Source organism: Haplochromis burtoni, unplaced genomic scaffold (genome assembly GCF_018398535.1).
Source record: "Haplochromis burtoni strain Fernald_Lab_line unplaced genomic scaffold, NCSU_Asbu1 Contig_309, whole genome shotgun sequence".
Classification (NCBI taxonomy): Eukaryota; Metazoa; Chordata; class Actinopteri; order Cichliformes; family Cichlidae; genus Haplochromis; species Haplochromis burtoni.
In genome coordinates, this window is record NW_024582670.1 from 340,483 (window position 1) to 352,987 (window position 12,505).

The 12,505-nt window shown below is 41.5% G+C and overlaps 1 protein-coding gene across 1 annotated transcript in view; it reads left to right on the plus strand.

Moving 5' to 3' along the window:
• lama1 (laminin, alpha 1) overlaps positions 1 to 9,650 on the plus strand; it is a 27,960-nt gene extending 18,310 nt beyond the window's left edge. The window contains exons 37-56 of the mRNA XM_014339704.2: positions 181 to 335; positions 603 to 746; positions 826 to 959; positions 1,079 to 1,232; positions 1,308 to 1,432; positions 1,569 to 1,719; positions 1,803 to 1,947; positions 2,035 to 2,176; positions 2,258 to 2,372; positions 4,482 to 4,634; positions 4,737 to 4,888; positions 4,968 to 5,162; positions 5,978 to 6,161; positions 6,275 to 6,381; positions 6,528 to 6,717; positions 6,850 to 6,999; positions 7,318 to 7,471; positions 8,554 to 8,687; positions 8,945 to 9,158; positions 9,244 to 9,650. Of these exons, the coding sequence (XP_014195190.1) occupies positions 181 to 335; positions 603 to 746; positions 826 to 959; positions 1,079 to 1,232; positions 1,308 to 1,432; positions 1,569 to 1,719; positions 1,803 to 1,947; positions 2,035 to 2,176; positions 2,258 to 2,372; positions 4,482 to 4,634; positions 4,737 to 4,888; positions 4,968 to 5,162; positions 5,978 to 6,161; positions 6,275 to 6,381; positions 6,528 to 6,717; positions 6,850 to 6,999; positions 7,318 to 7,471; positions 8,554 to 8,687; positions 8,945 to 9,158; positions 9,244 to 9,398 (3,053 nt within the window). The 3' untranslated portion in view covers positions 9,399 to 9,650. The remainder of the gene's footprint in view (positions 1 to 180; positions 336 to 602; positions 747 to 825; positions 960 to 1,078; positions 1,233 to 1,307; positions 1,433 to 1,568; positions 1,720 to 1,802; positions 1,948 to 2,034; positions 2,177 to 2,257; positions 2,373 to 4,481; positions 4,635 to 4,736; positions 4,889 to 4,967; positions 5,163 to 5,977; positions 6,162 to 6,274; positions 6,382 to 6,527; positions 6,718 to 6,849; positions 7,000 to 7,317; positions 7,472 to 8,553; positions 8,688 to 8,944; positions 9,159 to 9,243) is intronic.
• The last annotated feature ends 2,855 nt before the right edge of the window (positions 9,651 to 12,505 follow it).

Genomic DNA, 12,505 nt, shown 5'->3' on the forward strand with positions numbered 1-12,505 from the left:
GTCTGTGCAGTATTTGGGAGGCCTGTAAACATTAAGAAACACAACTTTGGATGGGGCCTTCAGCTGTAAAAGGCACATATTCAAAAGACTGAAAACTTCCAGGAGACAGCTGCTTACATTGAAATGATTCATTAAATAAGACAGCTTTAGCCTAACTCTTCCTGTTTCCTGTGTGCTCAGCCAATGAGATGCAGCATAAGATGGAGGAGGCAGAATATCGTACACAGCATCTGATGGACAGAATAAAACCAATGAGAATGTTAGGAGAAACATTGAGCAGAAACTTGTCTGACATCCGGGAGCTGATCTATCAGGCCCGCAGACAGGCAGCATCGGTAAGTAAACACTCGCACAATGGCTTCTATCACTGTCCCAAAATGATTATAGATGTCTACAAAACTCCTCAAACAGGAAAGAAATGAACAGCAAACAGTTTAGATAAGCCAGCCTAAACCAGAGAATTAGGACATCTGTGACCAGGATGGATAATCCTGTGACTATGATTATCCACAACAACAGTTATTTCAAGGCACTTTACATTGTAAGGTAAAGACCTCACAATTTCTCTTGATAATGATGGTGTTGTGGTGTAACATCGTCAGATTAAGGTGGCACTGCAAGCGGACAGAGGCTGTGTTCGTTCCTACAGACCATCGATTCAGTCCAGTAACTTCAACACTCTGAATCTGATCGTGAAGACGACCACTCCAAATAACCTGCTCTTTTACCTGGGCAGCAACACTACGGTAAAGACAATAACTTGCTGTTAATGAGTAGTAACAGAAACGGTTTCATTCTGCATCCTAACTGAAGCTGTTGTTTCAGATGGACTTCTTGGCTGCTGAGATGCATAATGGACAGGTTTCTCTACTGTGGGATGTGGGCTCAGGCAGCACCCGGCTTGAGTTTCCTGGACTGGATATCACCAACAATAGATGGACAAAGATCAATGCTACACGGTAAAAAAACCCCCACAAAACTAAACTAAACGATTTAAACTAATCACACGATTGAAGACGCAGGTGAATATAGGTTTACAGCTGTGTTTGTGTATGCCACAATGTCATGATCCCGGCAGATTTGGATCACATGTTGCACTGTCAGTCCATCAGCTGGATTCTGAGTCAGCTCTGCTGCCAGCAGTAACAACAACATCACCAGGAACCTTCCAAGTTTTAGACATCGACGAAAACAGCTTTGTTTACATCGCAGGGCTGGGAGCTCATACACAGGTAATACTGGGACACATCAGGTATGCACGTCTGTGTGCAGGTGAAGAAGGGCTAACTCGGTGTGTTTGATTTCAGCGGCCTGCGGCACTGCGATCGACCACCTTCCAGGGCTGCCTGGGTGAAGTTTCACTGAATGAGCAGAACATTGGACTCTGGAACTATGACCATACAGAGGGAGAGTGTGGCGGCTGCTTCAGCAGGTACTCACACAAGTTTTAACATATTTACGTGTACACAGCACTTACATGGACGCAACACAAACACGTTACACACACAGTTTGCTAAATCTGCACATTCCTTATGCAAATTCTGACTTGTATTTTGTGTCACTCACAGTCCCCAAGCAGAGGAAACTTCCTTTCACTTTGATGGATCTGGCTATTCAGTGGTCCAGAAGTCTCTGCGGTCTACTTCCACGTTAATCGTTTTGCAGTTTAAAACTCTGTCTCCAGTCGGATTGTTGCTGTACCTGGCCTCCAACAACACTGTACGACACACACATTTACAGTCTTTGCTGGGCTTCTTATTTTTAAGGAAACATACACATACCTCACTTTCTGTCATCGACAGAGAGACTTCCTGTCCATGGAGTTGGTGGAGGGGCGTATTCGTTTGACCTTTGACCTCGGCTCTGGTGCTCTGATGCTGACCTCCAACAGGAAGTACAACACTGGAGTGTGGTACAAAATCACACTGCAGAGGAACAAACGCAAAGGTACTACTATTACTCCTAGTAATACTCGTGCTGCTGCTTCCGTGTCCACACTGCTAAATGTTATTTCACATTTTTCTGTGTGGCCAGGTTACTTGTCCATAATGGCAGCTGACCAGTCATCGGAGAAGGAAGTGTTGGAAGCGGACTCTCCTGGAAAGGCCTCTGATCTGAACCGCTCTGATCTTGACCCTATCTTCATTGGTGGATTTCCTGCTTCCAGACCAATCAGGTGAGTTTTTGAAGACAAAGGTGATTATAATATAGCCAGAACCGTGTTATCACCTGTGAATGCCATCTCTCTGGTTGCTAGGCGACAAGTAGCATCCCGGTCTTACGTGGGGTGTATAAAAAATGTGGAGATTGCTCGGTCCAACTTTGACCTGCTAAGGGATGCACATGGTGTCAGGAAAGGCTGCATACTCAAGGTAAGCTCAGACTATACAAGCCCCAGTTATCCCACTTCTACTTGTTGAAAGAGTTTTTCTTGCTCACTAACAGGACATCATCTGATTGTTGGGGTTTTCTCAGGATTATTGCAGGGTCTTTATATTAGAATATAAAGCACCTCGATGCACCAGTTGTGATTTCTGTGCTAAATAATTGAAACTGAATTACAAATTTGGACAGACAAGACCAAAGTGGAGATGTTTGCCAATAATTCACAGTACGATGTTTGGTAAAGACCAACACAGAAAATCAGGACACACAACTCATAGCAACTGTCAAGCATGGTAGCATAGGAGTGATTAGTTTGTTTTTGCAGTAAGAGGACCTGGGCACCTTCCAGTCATCAAGTCTACCATGAACTCCTCTGTATTCTTGAGTCAAATATGAGGCCGTTTCCACAACAGTTAAGCTTGGTCCGAACTGGGTCATACAACAGGACAATGATTCCCAAGCATGCCAGGAAATCTGTTCAGTTGAATTGATTTAGATTCAGTTTTCTGTATATAGCACCAATTCACAACAATACTGGACTCACAGTGCTATTGCAGGGTCTTTATCTCACATTTTTGAAAGAATCCCCAAGAATCAGACAAGCCCCTATATAGTCAGAAAAAATATAGTAATCCGCTGCATACAGCAGCATAACTAAGTGACCAGTGAAACTCCAGAACCTGATTGAAACACTATGGCAGAACCTTAAACAAACCCACAAACCTCCATGAACTGAAGGAATAATAGAGCAAAATTAATCCACAATCACGCAAGAGACTGAAAAAGAAAATTATTATTTTTTTATTTATTAGTTGTTGTTGCTAAAATTGTTTCTACATTCTATTGAATCACAAGGTTTAATTAATTTTCCTCAAGGCTGCACATAATACTATATTGACTATATCTGTCGCCCAGCCTGACTCCATCTCTATTCATCTCAAGTCTCTTTTGAGATCCAAGCTAATAAGATACTAATATACACATTTTAATAAATGCATGTACTGATACATATAATAATGCACAATAATCCACTGAACTAAAGTCCTTGGATGACAAGTAATTTTCAGCTTGTAAATTTAGACAAAACTGATGTTAATTTTTCTGAAGTATGAAATAAAATAACTGTCCAACAGTTGTTTCATTGGCTTCCAGTACTACTGTGAAGAACCTTGGAGTTGTTTTTGTCCTTCAATACACATATAAAACAAATATGTAGAACTTTCTATCACCACCAGCAGGTCATGGCAGATGGCTGCCCCTCCTCGAGCCTGGTTCTGCAGGAGGTTTGTTCCTGACTGTTTCCTTCCCACTATCCCCTGCCTTTGTTACTTTGAGGTTGGACAAAGCAGTGAGAGAAAGCTCATATTTATTTTAGCTTCTCTTCATTGGCTCCTTGTAATTGAATTTTAAATGTTCTTCTCACATATGAAGTCTTGATCAGACCTCATCATATCTTAAAGTCTTAGTATCATATTATCCAGATAGAGTACTTTAGTACTTGGCTCTCGGTATGCAGGGAAGCAGAGCCTTCAGCTGTCAAAGCTGTAGAACAAAATCCAAGTTTAGATTCAGGACACAGACACCCTCCATAGGATTAGACTTTGGATTCTCCTTTTTGAAATAACTGTTAGTTAACACTGGAACAGGTATCCTTGAACCATTCAGGCTCAAACTACTGATGATGCACTGGGCATTTGTTTCTACTCTCCTCGTTTCACTCCTGAACGATTTACATACAACTACTGCGACATTAAATTTGTATTTCTCCCCTCCATGGTTGGTGCTTTGCCCTTGTGTCTCCCCTAAATCCCTCAACCTGTTGTTGTAAAATGCTCCAACTATCCTGAGCCTGGTTCTCTCAGGTCACTTCCAGTTAAAAGCGAGTTATTGCTGCCCTTTAACTCTTGCCAAGTACTGCTCGTAGGGTATTGTCTAATTTTTCGGGTTTTCTCTCTAATATTGTACTATCAATATCTTAGATTTTAAAGTGCTTGAGGTCACTGTTGTTAATTTGTAATGAACACTGATCACACTCGTAGGATAACAGCTTGATTGATTTACAGGTTAGTTGTTTGACTGATTAATGTATTGACCAGGCGGTGCGAAGTGTGTCCCTATTGGCTGGAGGCTATGTTCAGATCACTCCACCATCGTTTGGTCAAGAAGCAGAGTTGCTCTTCTCCTTCTCCTCCAACAACCAATCAGGGGTCCTGCTGGCTGCTTTCAGTAATGACCGCTCACACAAACAGGTGAGACTGATTTAGGTTACATGTATACCAAGTCTATTTGAACTAACAAAGCTATGTGGGTGACACTGCAACCTGAATTTTTCTATGTGTCTGTATGTGCAGTACTTCCTATCTGTTCACCTAGTCTCAGGAGCATTGGAGGTGGAGCTTGGAGAGGTGGGCGGAGCCACACGTAAGGTAACTGTGATAAAGCCTGATGGAGGATCCTTCAGTGACAGAATGAAACATTCTGTGATCATTACCATCAACAAAAAGTAAGTATTAGCATAACATGCTAACTTTTATGCTTCTTCTCACATCTCACCTGTCTGGCCTTTCTTAACTGTCTTTCAGGTCGCTCTCAGTGCAGATTGATGAGGAACATAAGAAGCTTGTGTCCCTGTTGCCGGGTGTATTTTCTCGGCTGTCTCCAGCCTCTCTATTTATTGGTGGGCTGCCTTCAGCTGATGACGCCCGTCTACCAATCAGATTGCAGAAAATATCTAGGTTGTTCAAAGGCTGCATCCAACACCTGGCAGTTGGCAGAGCGTAAGTGTTTTACACATCCAAGTTGTGTCCCAATTCAACGACTGCATATTTCCAATGCCTGCCAAAAGCTTCTTTGAATGCACCCATCTGAAGGCTCCTGAAAATGCAGTTTACAGATGTGTCTCTGTTTTCTGACACCACTGCTTTTTCAATCAAAGAAATCAAAGCGTTCATTTCCAAACTTAAGATATTCAAAGGCTGATTTAGATCCCAAACCTTTTAAAGCCAGTTGGGTAGTTGAAATGTCAGGCAGTTTCCCCTGACTATTAGATCTACAATTTGCGACCTTCAGAAGAGGTTGTTTTGCCAAGAATGTCCCTCAAAAAGCCTGGAGAGCGTTTCTTGAACGCTACTTAAAGAACTTACAGGAAATCATACCAAAGAGAGTTTAGGATGTGCTAAAGAATAAAGCTGGTCATACTAAATACTGACTTTAAAATTCTTTTTTGACCCTTTATACTGTATTTCCATAATTGTTTGCAAGTTTCAGTAATTTTTCATACCAAATATAAAGAAATGGGGATTGGCTCAAGACTTTTGCATAGTATTGTACGTCAGACACCAGCAGCAGAAGCAAATTTCCTTAAGTCAAAAAAGAATAAATGGGATTTATGGCTCTAATGGTAAAATTATTTTAGGGCGGTTCCTGATTGTTATCTGCTGCTGTCAGTGTTACCTAGGAGTCAGGTGCGGTGCTTTGCATTACAAGGACTAAGGTCTCCTTGGACTAGACCATCTCATGTAAGAGCCTTCATAGACTGTGTTCTCCAAAGGAGTTCGGACAACAACAGTTTTGATTTTGTGGCTCTGTGCAGGCTTGTTGACCTTTCAGGAGCTCTGAGATATGAGGGGGTGAAGTTTGACAAATGCGTCTTGGAGGAGAAGCTTGGGGATGTGCTCCTTCCTGATGACCAGGATGTAAACGTAACTCCAGACCCTACTCATTTACCTCTACCTCAGCCCACACAGTTTGGTGCCCTGTCACCTGAAGGTCTAACGGTAATTACTATATTCATTATTACCTGTTGTCAGTGCATCATTTTAATTGATTAATTTAATCAATATGTCCGTTTTTATTGATTATTGGTTTTTGATTTATGTGTGTGATGCAGTGTGCATCAGATGGGGAGTTAACCTTTGTGCCGTCAGCAGTTCAGTTTGGCTTGTCCAGAAACAGTCACATGACCTTCATTATCAACCCAAGCACAGTCAGAAAGAGGTGAGTTTCCATAGCAACAGAGGCAACTCTCTGGTCACACAGGGGACAGGTCACTTCATCTTTGTGTAACACTCCATCTCCGACACTGCTGTGGTGTGTTTGTGTGTCACTCTTGTCTTCACTACTGTGTCTGTTCCCTTCCTCAGTGTGTCGGTGAGGTTGTTAGTTCGAAGCTGGGCCCTGGACGGGTTGATCCTCCTTCTCTCCGACTCCAAGCAGATGGACTTTGTTGTCCTCAGCCTAAAGGGGGGCAGGCTGATGATGTCAGCTGATTTGGGGAAAGGCCCGGCCTCGATCACCTCATCTGTAGCTGTTAACAATGGAGAGTGGCACGCTGTGAGTTAATTGGACACGAGGCACTGTAGACGCATCAATGTCAAACTCTGTAAATTTCAACCTGTGTTTGAGGTTTTGGTGTTAAGACAAAAATAGCTCTGTTTGAATGCTGTGGTGTTCACCGTGTCTCAGGTGGTTGCAGAGGTGGGCCGGCGGTTGATGTCAGTGTCTGTCAACAGTTTGAAAACTGAATCCATCTCAGTTAAAGGAAATCAGCTGGATGTGGACAACAAAGTTTTCCTAGGAGGAACACCTCACACTATGACCAGCAGGAGAATTGGAGTATGATTGTTTTTCATTTTTTCACCGTTGAACACAAAAGACACAAACATTATTACCCCAAATACATCAAATCATTTTATTTGATGTTTTAAAAAAGCATTTTATGTACCTAGAAGAGAAACTCTTGAGTTATTGAACATCTTTTGCATGAGTGTCCTGATTTCACAGGAAGAAATTTTTGCGCTAAGAATTAATATGTAGACAGATTTTCTTTGCGCACATTTTTGAAACTCACAGGTATTCTGACTCTATTGGAAATCTCTCCCCCTTTCTGCTCCCATGTGTCTCCCCCTGTCTTTCTTCCTGTTTGGTTCTCAGGATACCAGCAGTTTTCCAGGCTGTGTTCGGTCCATCAGTCTGAATGGTGTCGTGTTGGATGTGTCTAAGCCGGCGTCACAACATGGTGTCACATCCTGTTTCACCAGAGACCAGATAGGAAGTTACTTTAATGGAAGCGGATACGCTGAAATGAGTAAGTCAAACTTGTAGACAAAATCATCTGCGCTGAAGATGAGATGCAGACTGATCGGTCTGATTAGTATAGAAGGACTTTTGACAGCCTATGGTCTGTACAGCTTTTGCCTATAGTTCATATGAGAAGTTACTTTTGGCTGCTTCCTTATTGGGCCACAATTTTGAGAGCCTGTTTTTTAGGTAGTTGGAGCAAGAGTTATAATGTTTGGATGATGGGTGTACCGAGATATGAACAAATGAAAGCACATTTTCATAAACTGTATAGGTGGAGTGCACAGACCGTTGCTAATTGTTGTCAAGTTACAGCAATCCACCAACTGCAAAAACACAGAGGTCCACTTGAGAACTAGCATCCATTTTTGTTGACTTCTGTCTACGGATGGCAATTGATAAGAATTTAGCGACACCGATTCCACTGCAAATATCACTTATCGATTCGATTTCTTATCCGTTTTAATTGGGTTCTCATTAGCTTCATCATTGCTAAGAAGCATATCAAAAGCATTGTTATGGGTTACATTACTTTTGTGTTTTTCTGTAAAATGACCTGAAACGCATTGTTTATATTGGTAAATAACCAATATAAACCTGAGGCCAACACAAATCCCTATTCTAATTAGGACACACATGACTTATTTTTTGGGTATGAACTCAAACTCGACAGTAGAAAGTAAAGACAAAAACCAGAACACAGAGACTTTAAAGCAGTCAGCACATTGATTGTACTTCAGAAACCTGAACAGGTAGAAACGGGCTGCCGCCTGACTGCTCATCACTGCGTTTTGTTACCTGTTGAAGTTCAGGGTGTGGCTGCTGGGGTGGGTTTTGCACAGATGACATGCTAGCACTGAGGTTGTGTTAGCAGCATAATGCAGTTTGCACTTTAACGTCATGCTCTACACTATTCTCCTCCTCCGGCAATGAACACTATTTTTGTGTGCAGAGGCAAAACTGAAAAAAAAGTGGCATTGTCCAAAAACGTGTGGAACTAGCTGCACGTCACATACTAGACAGGTGTTGGATAGCTGTCTCTAACCGTGATTAAGCTATGATCTGATTACATGCTGTTTCCATCTGCAGTCCATGATGGCTATAAGGTTGGCTCTGACATGACAGTCTCTCTGGAGTTTCAAACAAGTCAATCAGAAGGAGTGCTCCTGGGAATCAGCAGTGCAAAAGTCGATGCTGTGGGACTGGAGATGATCAATGGACAGGTGAGCAGAGATATTCCATTCTATGCATTATGTAAACAGTAATAGGCCTACACCCCAGGGATTTAATGATCTAACTGAGCAAGTTGCCACGTTTTCACGGTATCTTTCTAATAGCTGCAGTAACATCAGAGCTTCTGTTATTCTTGGTTTTTGACTAAAGTAATAGATGTATAGAAAAGGATTGTGCAAACTAAGTTTTAAATATGCAAATGAAGTTTTATTTGTGTAAATAAAGGTGTATCTGTTTTTCTCCTCAGGTGGTTTTCAACGTGAATAATGGGGCAGGTCGAGTGTCAGTGCGTTCTGGTGGCCAGATGCTATGTGATGGGCAGTGGCACCGCCTGCTGGCCCAAAAAACCAAACATGCCCTCAGCCTAACTGTAGATGAGCGAACTTACACCACTGCAAACCCTTACCCACAATCCACCTCTGCTGAAACTAATAACCCTGTCTTCCTGGGAGGATATCCAGGTAAGACCCTTTGAACATAAACAGAATTTTAAAAAAGATGAACACACCTAATAATAATTCTAACCTGTCCATCTCTCTGCTGTAGCTGGTGTCAAACAGAACTGCCTGTCATTGAGCTCCAGCTTCAGAGGTTGTCTAAGGAACCTGCAGCTCTTGAAGTCTCACCTGACCAAGACCCTTGATCTGAGTTCTGCTCACTTCCTGTTGGGAGTAACCCCTAACTCATGCCCCGCTTCCTAGCAGTGGCCAGAAAGCATGCCGGATTATGTCACAGAGCAATATCATTGATTGATGGGCTGTGTAGTGTGAATGTCTCTGCTGATTATTCCTGTGGATTTTGAGTCTCTGTAGTCCAAACTTGAATGATTAAAGTTCATCTTAAAACTAACATATTCATACTTTTTATTTTCTAAGCAGAGAAAGTTCAGTAACTTCTGCCTGTAAACATGAACAGTAATTAAACCACAGAAGAAACACATTCCTGGTGATCAGTTTGAGTTTTTGAGTAAAGGCACATTTTATATTTAAGCTCATCATTAAAAAGGAGGAGTCATCTGTCTGTAATCTAAGTAGCATTTTATGTTTAGACATCTGCTGCGGCCATCCTTTTCCATCTACCCATTTTTGTAAATACTAATTCACTTAGGTGGAGGGTCCAATCTATCCCAGAGGTAACATGAGTGATCGGTGGTTGGTACGACCCAGGGCAGGGTAATTTGAGAGTAATTCTAGTTTATTCTATTAAAGTGGTGTCAAACGAATTTCATATCTCAGCTATTAATGTCCCATCAGTGTGTTGGAGCTGATTCTTCAAAAAAAAAAAATAGAATATAATTTTATTTTTATATTTCAAAATCACAATAATCTTCCAATTTAGAACTACAAGTTAAAAAAGAACTAAACACAAATAAAATACACTTCAGCTAAATACTTCTAATTTATTTTCCCAAACCACCCGGAGCCGCAAAATAAAGACTAAAGAGCCGCATGCGGCTCTGGAGCCGCGGGTTGCCGAGCCCTGCCCCAGGTGCTGTCAGAGCAGGAGGAGATGTTCACACCTACGCGTCCAAACTGGCAAATGAATCGCGCATGAGCGAAGCCGCTGCTCCCGCCCTGACCGTAACGCAGTCAGTTCTTTTACTGTTACTTTTTGTGGCTCACATAGTTTAAAACTACTTAAAACACACACATACAAAAGTATCCATTTCGGGTCACTTTTGCCTGTCCCAAGCCCGGACAAAGGAAGACATTTGGAAGTGTGACATTAAAAAAACAAATAATTGCTAAAATAAATTTAATGTGTAGTTCTAAATATATTCTAAATGCATTTAGAGTGTTTTTTTTTAAACTCACTTCATGTCTCCTTCACGATGTTATTTCTGTATCCAACAGTAGGTTACAATTACATAAGCATAACCAATTAGGCAACTTAGGGATGACGTCATCTTGCGATTTCTAGCAACTTTTAGGACAGCCAATAGGGATTTTTCTTACTGAGGAGTTGGCAACACTGCAGTTGTTTGTGACACAACCCCCCTGCTGACAGCAAATAGCTACAACATGTAAACAATATTCTGCAAAGTGTAGGCTCTGCACTAATGCAAGACTGCATATCAGGGGGAGTGATCTGTATATAACACGAAACAAAGAGAGCAATGATCAGTGGGGATCTCTCAGTATGGTATTTCTGTAATGCCAGATTCACATGGGTGAATCTCACATGTCCTGGTTCTGCCCTGACCCGGTCAGCAATGAATTTGTCAAACTTCTCCATTGCTGCACCAATCAGTCTATCAGTCTTCCTCCATTCTCTCCTTACTCATGAACAGGACCCAAAGATACTTTAATTCCTCCACTTGGCAACAAGTCATCCCTGACCTGTTGTGGGTACTTCAACCGTCTGTGGTTCACCTTTGGAGATGTTAATGCTGCCGTCCATTTACCTCTGAAGTTGGATGTCAGAGCCAAGAGTGACACGACTCCTGAGTCGACAGCGCTTGGAAGCTGCTCCAGTAGTAAAAGTGATGAAAGATAGAATTTGTTTTGCTCTTGGTAAGCAATCTTGCATAACACCTGTTGTTGGTTTATTTTTATTTGTAGAGTCAGTTCTCTGTGCAAGACAACAGTACAGAGTAAAAGTTTAAGTTTTACTCCTGTTTATGTGCACTGCTACCATCCTGAAGCAAGATTCCAGTTGGAAAATCTGACTAAGAAAATGAAAAATACTGCAGGTTTTTTTCATCACTGCAGCCAGGCAGACAAAGTTGTTGAGCCAAGCATTCCTTTAACATTAATAATCATGAATTTCTTCATAAATAAAAGTTTACCCATTAGAGTAAACTGTATAACATCCCAAAGACATGTCATTATACAGCTACTTTAAATCCTATTGATATTTATTTAAACTGTTCTCTCCAGTTGATCTTTCTGAGTAATTTCAGTTACTGCTTCATTCAAGCCATTCAAGCTGTTCAAGTTCTATTAGACCAAAATGTCCAACAATTAATTAATGCTTTAATATTAAATATGATCAAAAACCTATGTATTCCAGGCCTTTAGGGTGGCTTTAATTGAAAACATTCCTGAAAAAGCCATCAGCTGTCTTAGGCCAATCTCCAACCTTCCTTTTATCTCAGACATTCTTCACAGAGTAGTTGTAAAACACTGATCGGATGGAAAGGAACGTTTTTTCTTTTGAAGAGTTTCAATCTGAATTCCAAATTCATCACAGTACAAAAACAGCACTTGTGAAGGTTACAAAAGATGCTCTGTTAGCCTCTGTTTCTTCACTTCTTCACATTTCTCACTCTCTGTGTCATCCTTATACACCTCTCTGCATTTAATCATTAGTTATTTGTAATCTCTGGTTCTCTTCCACAGCGTGTCTTTGGCCTGTGTTCCTCCCCTCATACCCACCCAGTCGCAGCAGATGGCCACCCCTCCTTGACCCTGGTTCTGCCAGATGTTTCATGTTGTTAAATGGGGGGGTTTTCCTTCCCACTGTTGCCAATGCAATTGCTCATAGGGGGTCACAGCTGGTTGTTAGGATTTCTCTGTTTTCTAATATTGTAGGGTCTTTACCTCCCTGTGGAAGACAAGGTCATTGAGGCAACTGGTTTAGTGCTATATAAATAAAAAGGAAAAAAGTGAATGGCTTGTTTTGGCAACATAGTGTATGTCATAAAAGAGAAACCCGTGTCTCCATTGTGGTCCCTCATTTGCGTCTTTATTTCTGGTTGACAGGGTCCAGATGCCAGACCTCAATACACAGCTGAAGATCGGTGAAATTTCCCTGCTTTGCTATGGTGTTGTCTAATTTAAAGAAAATGACTACACGGATCCATGTT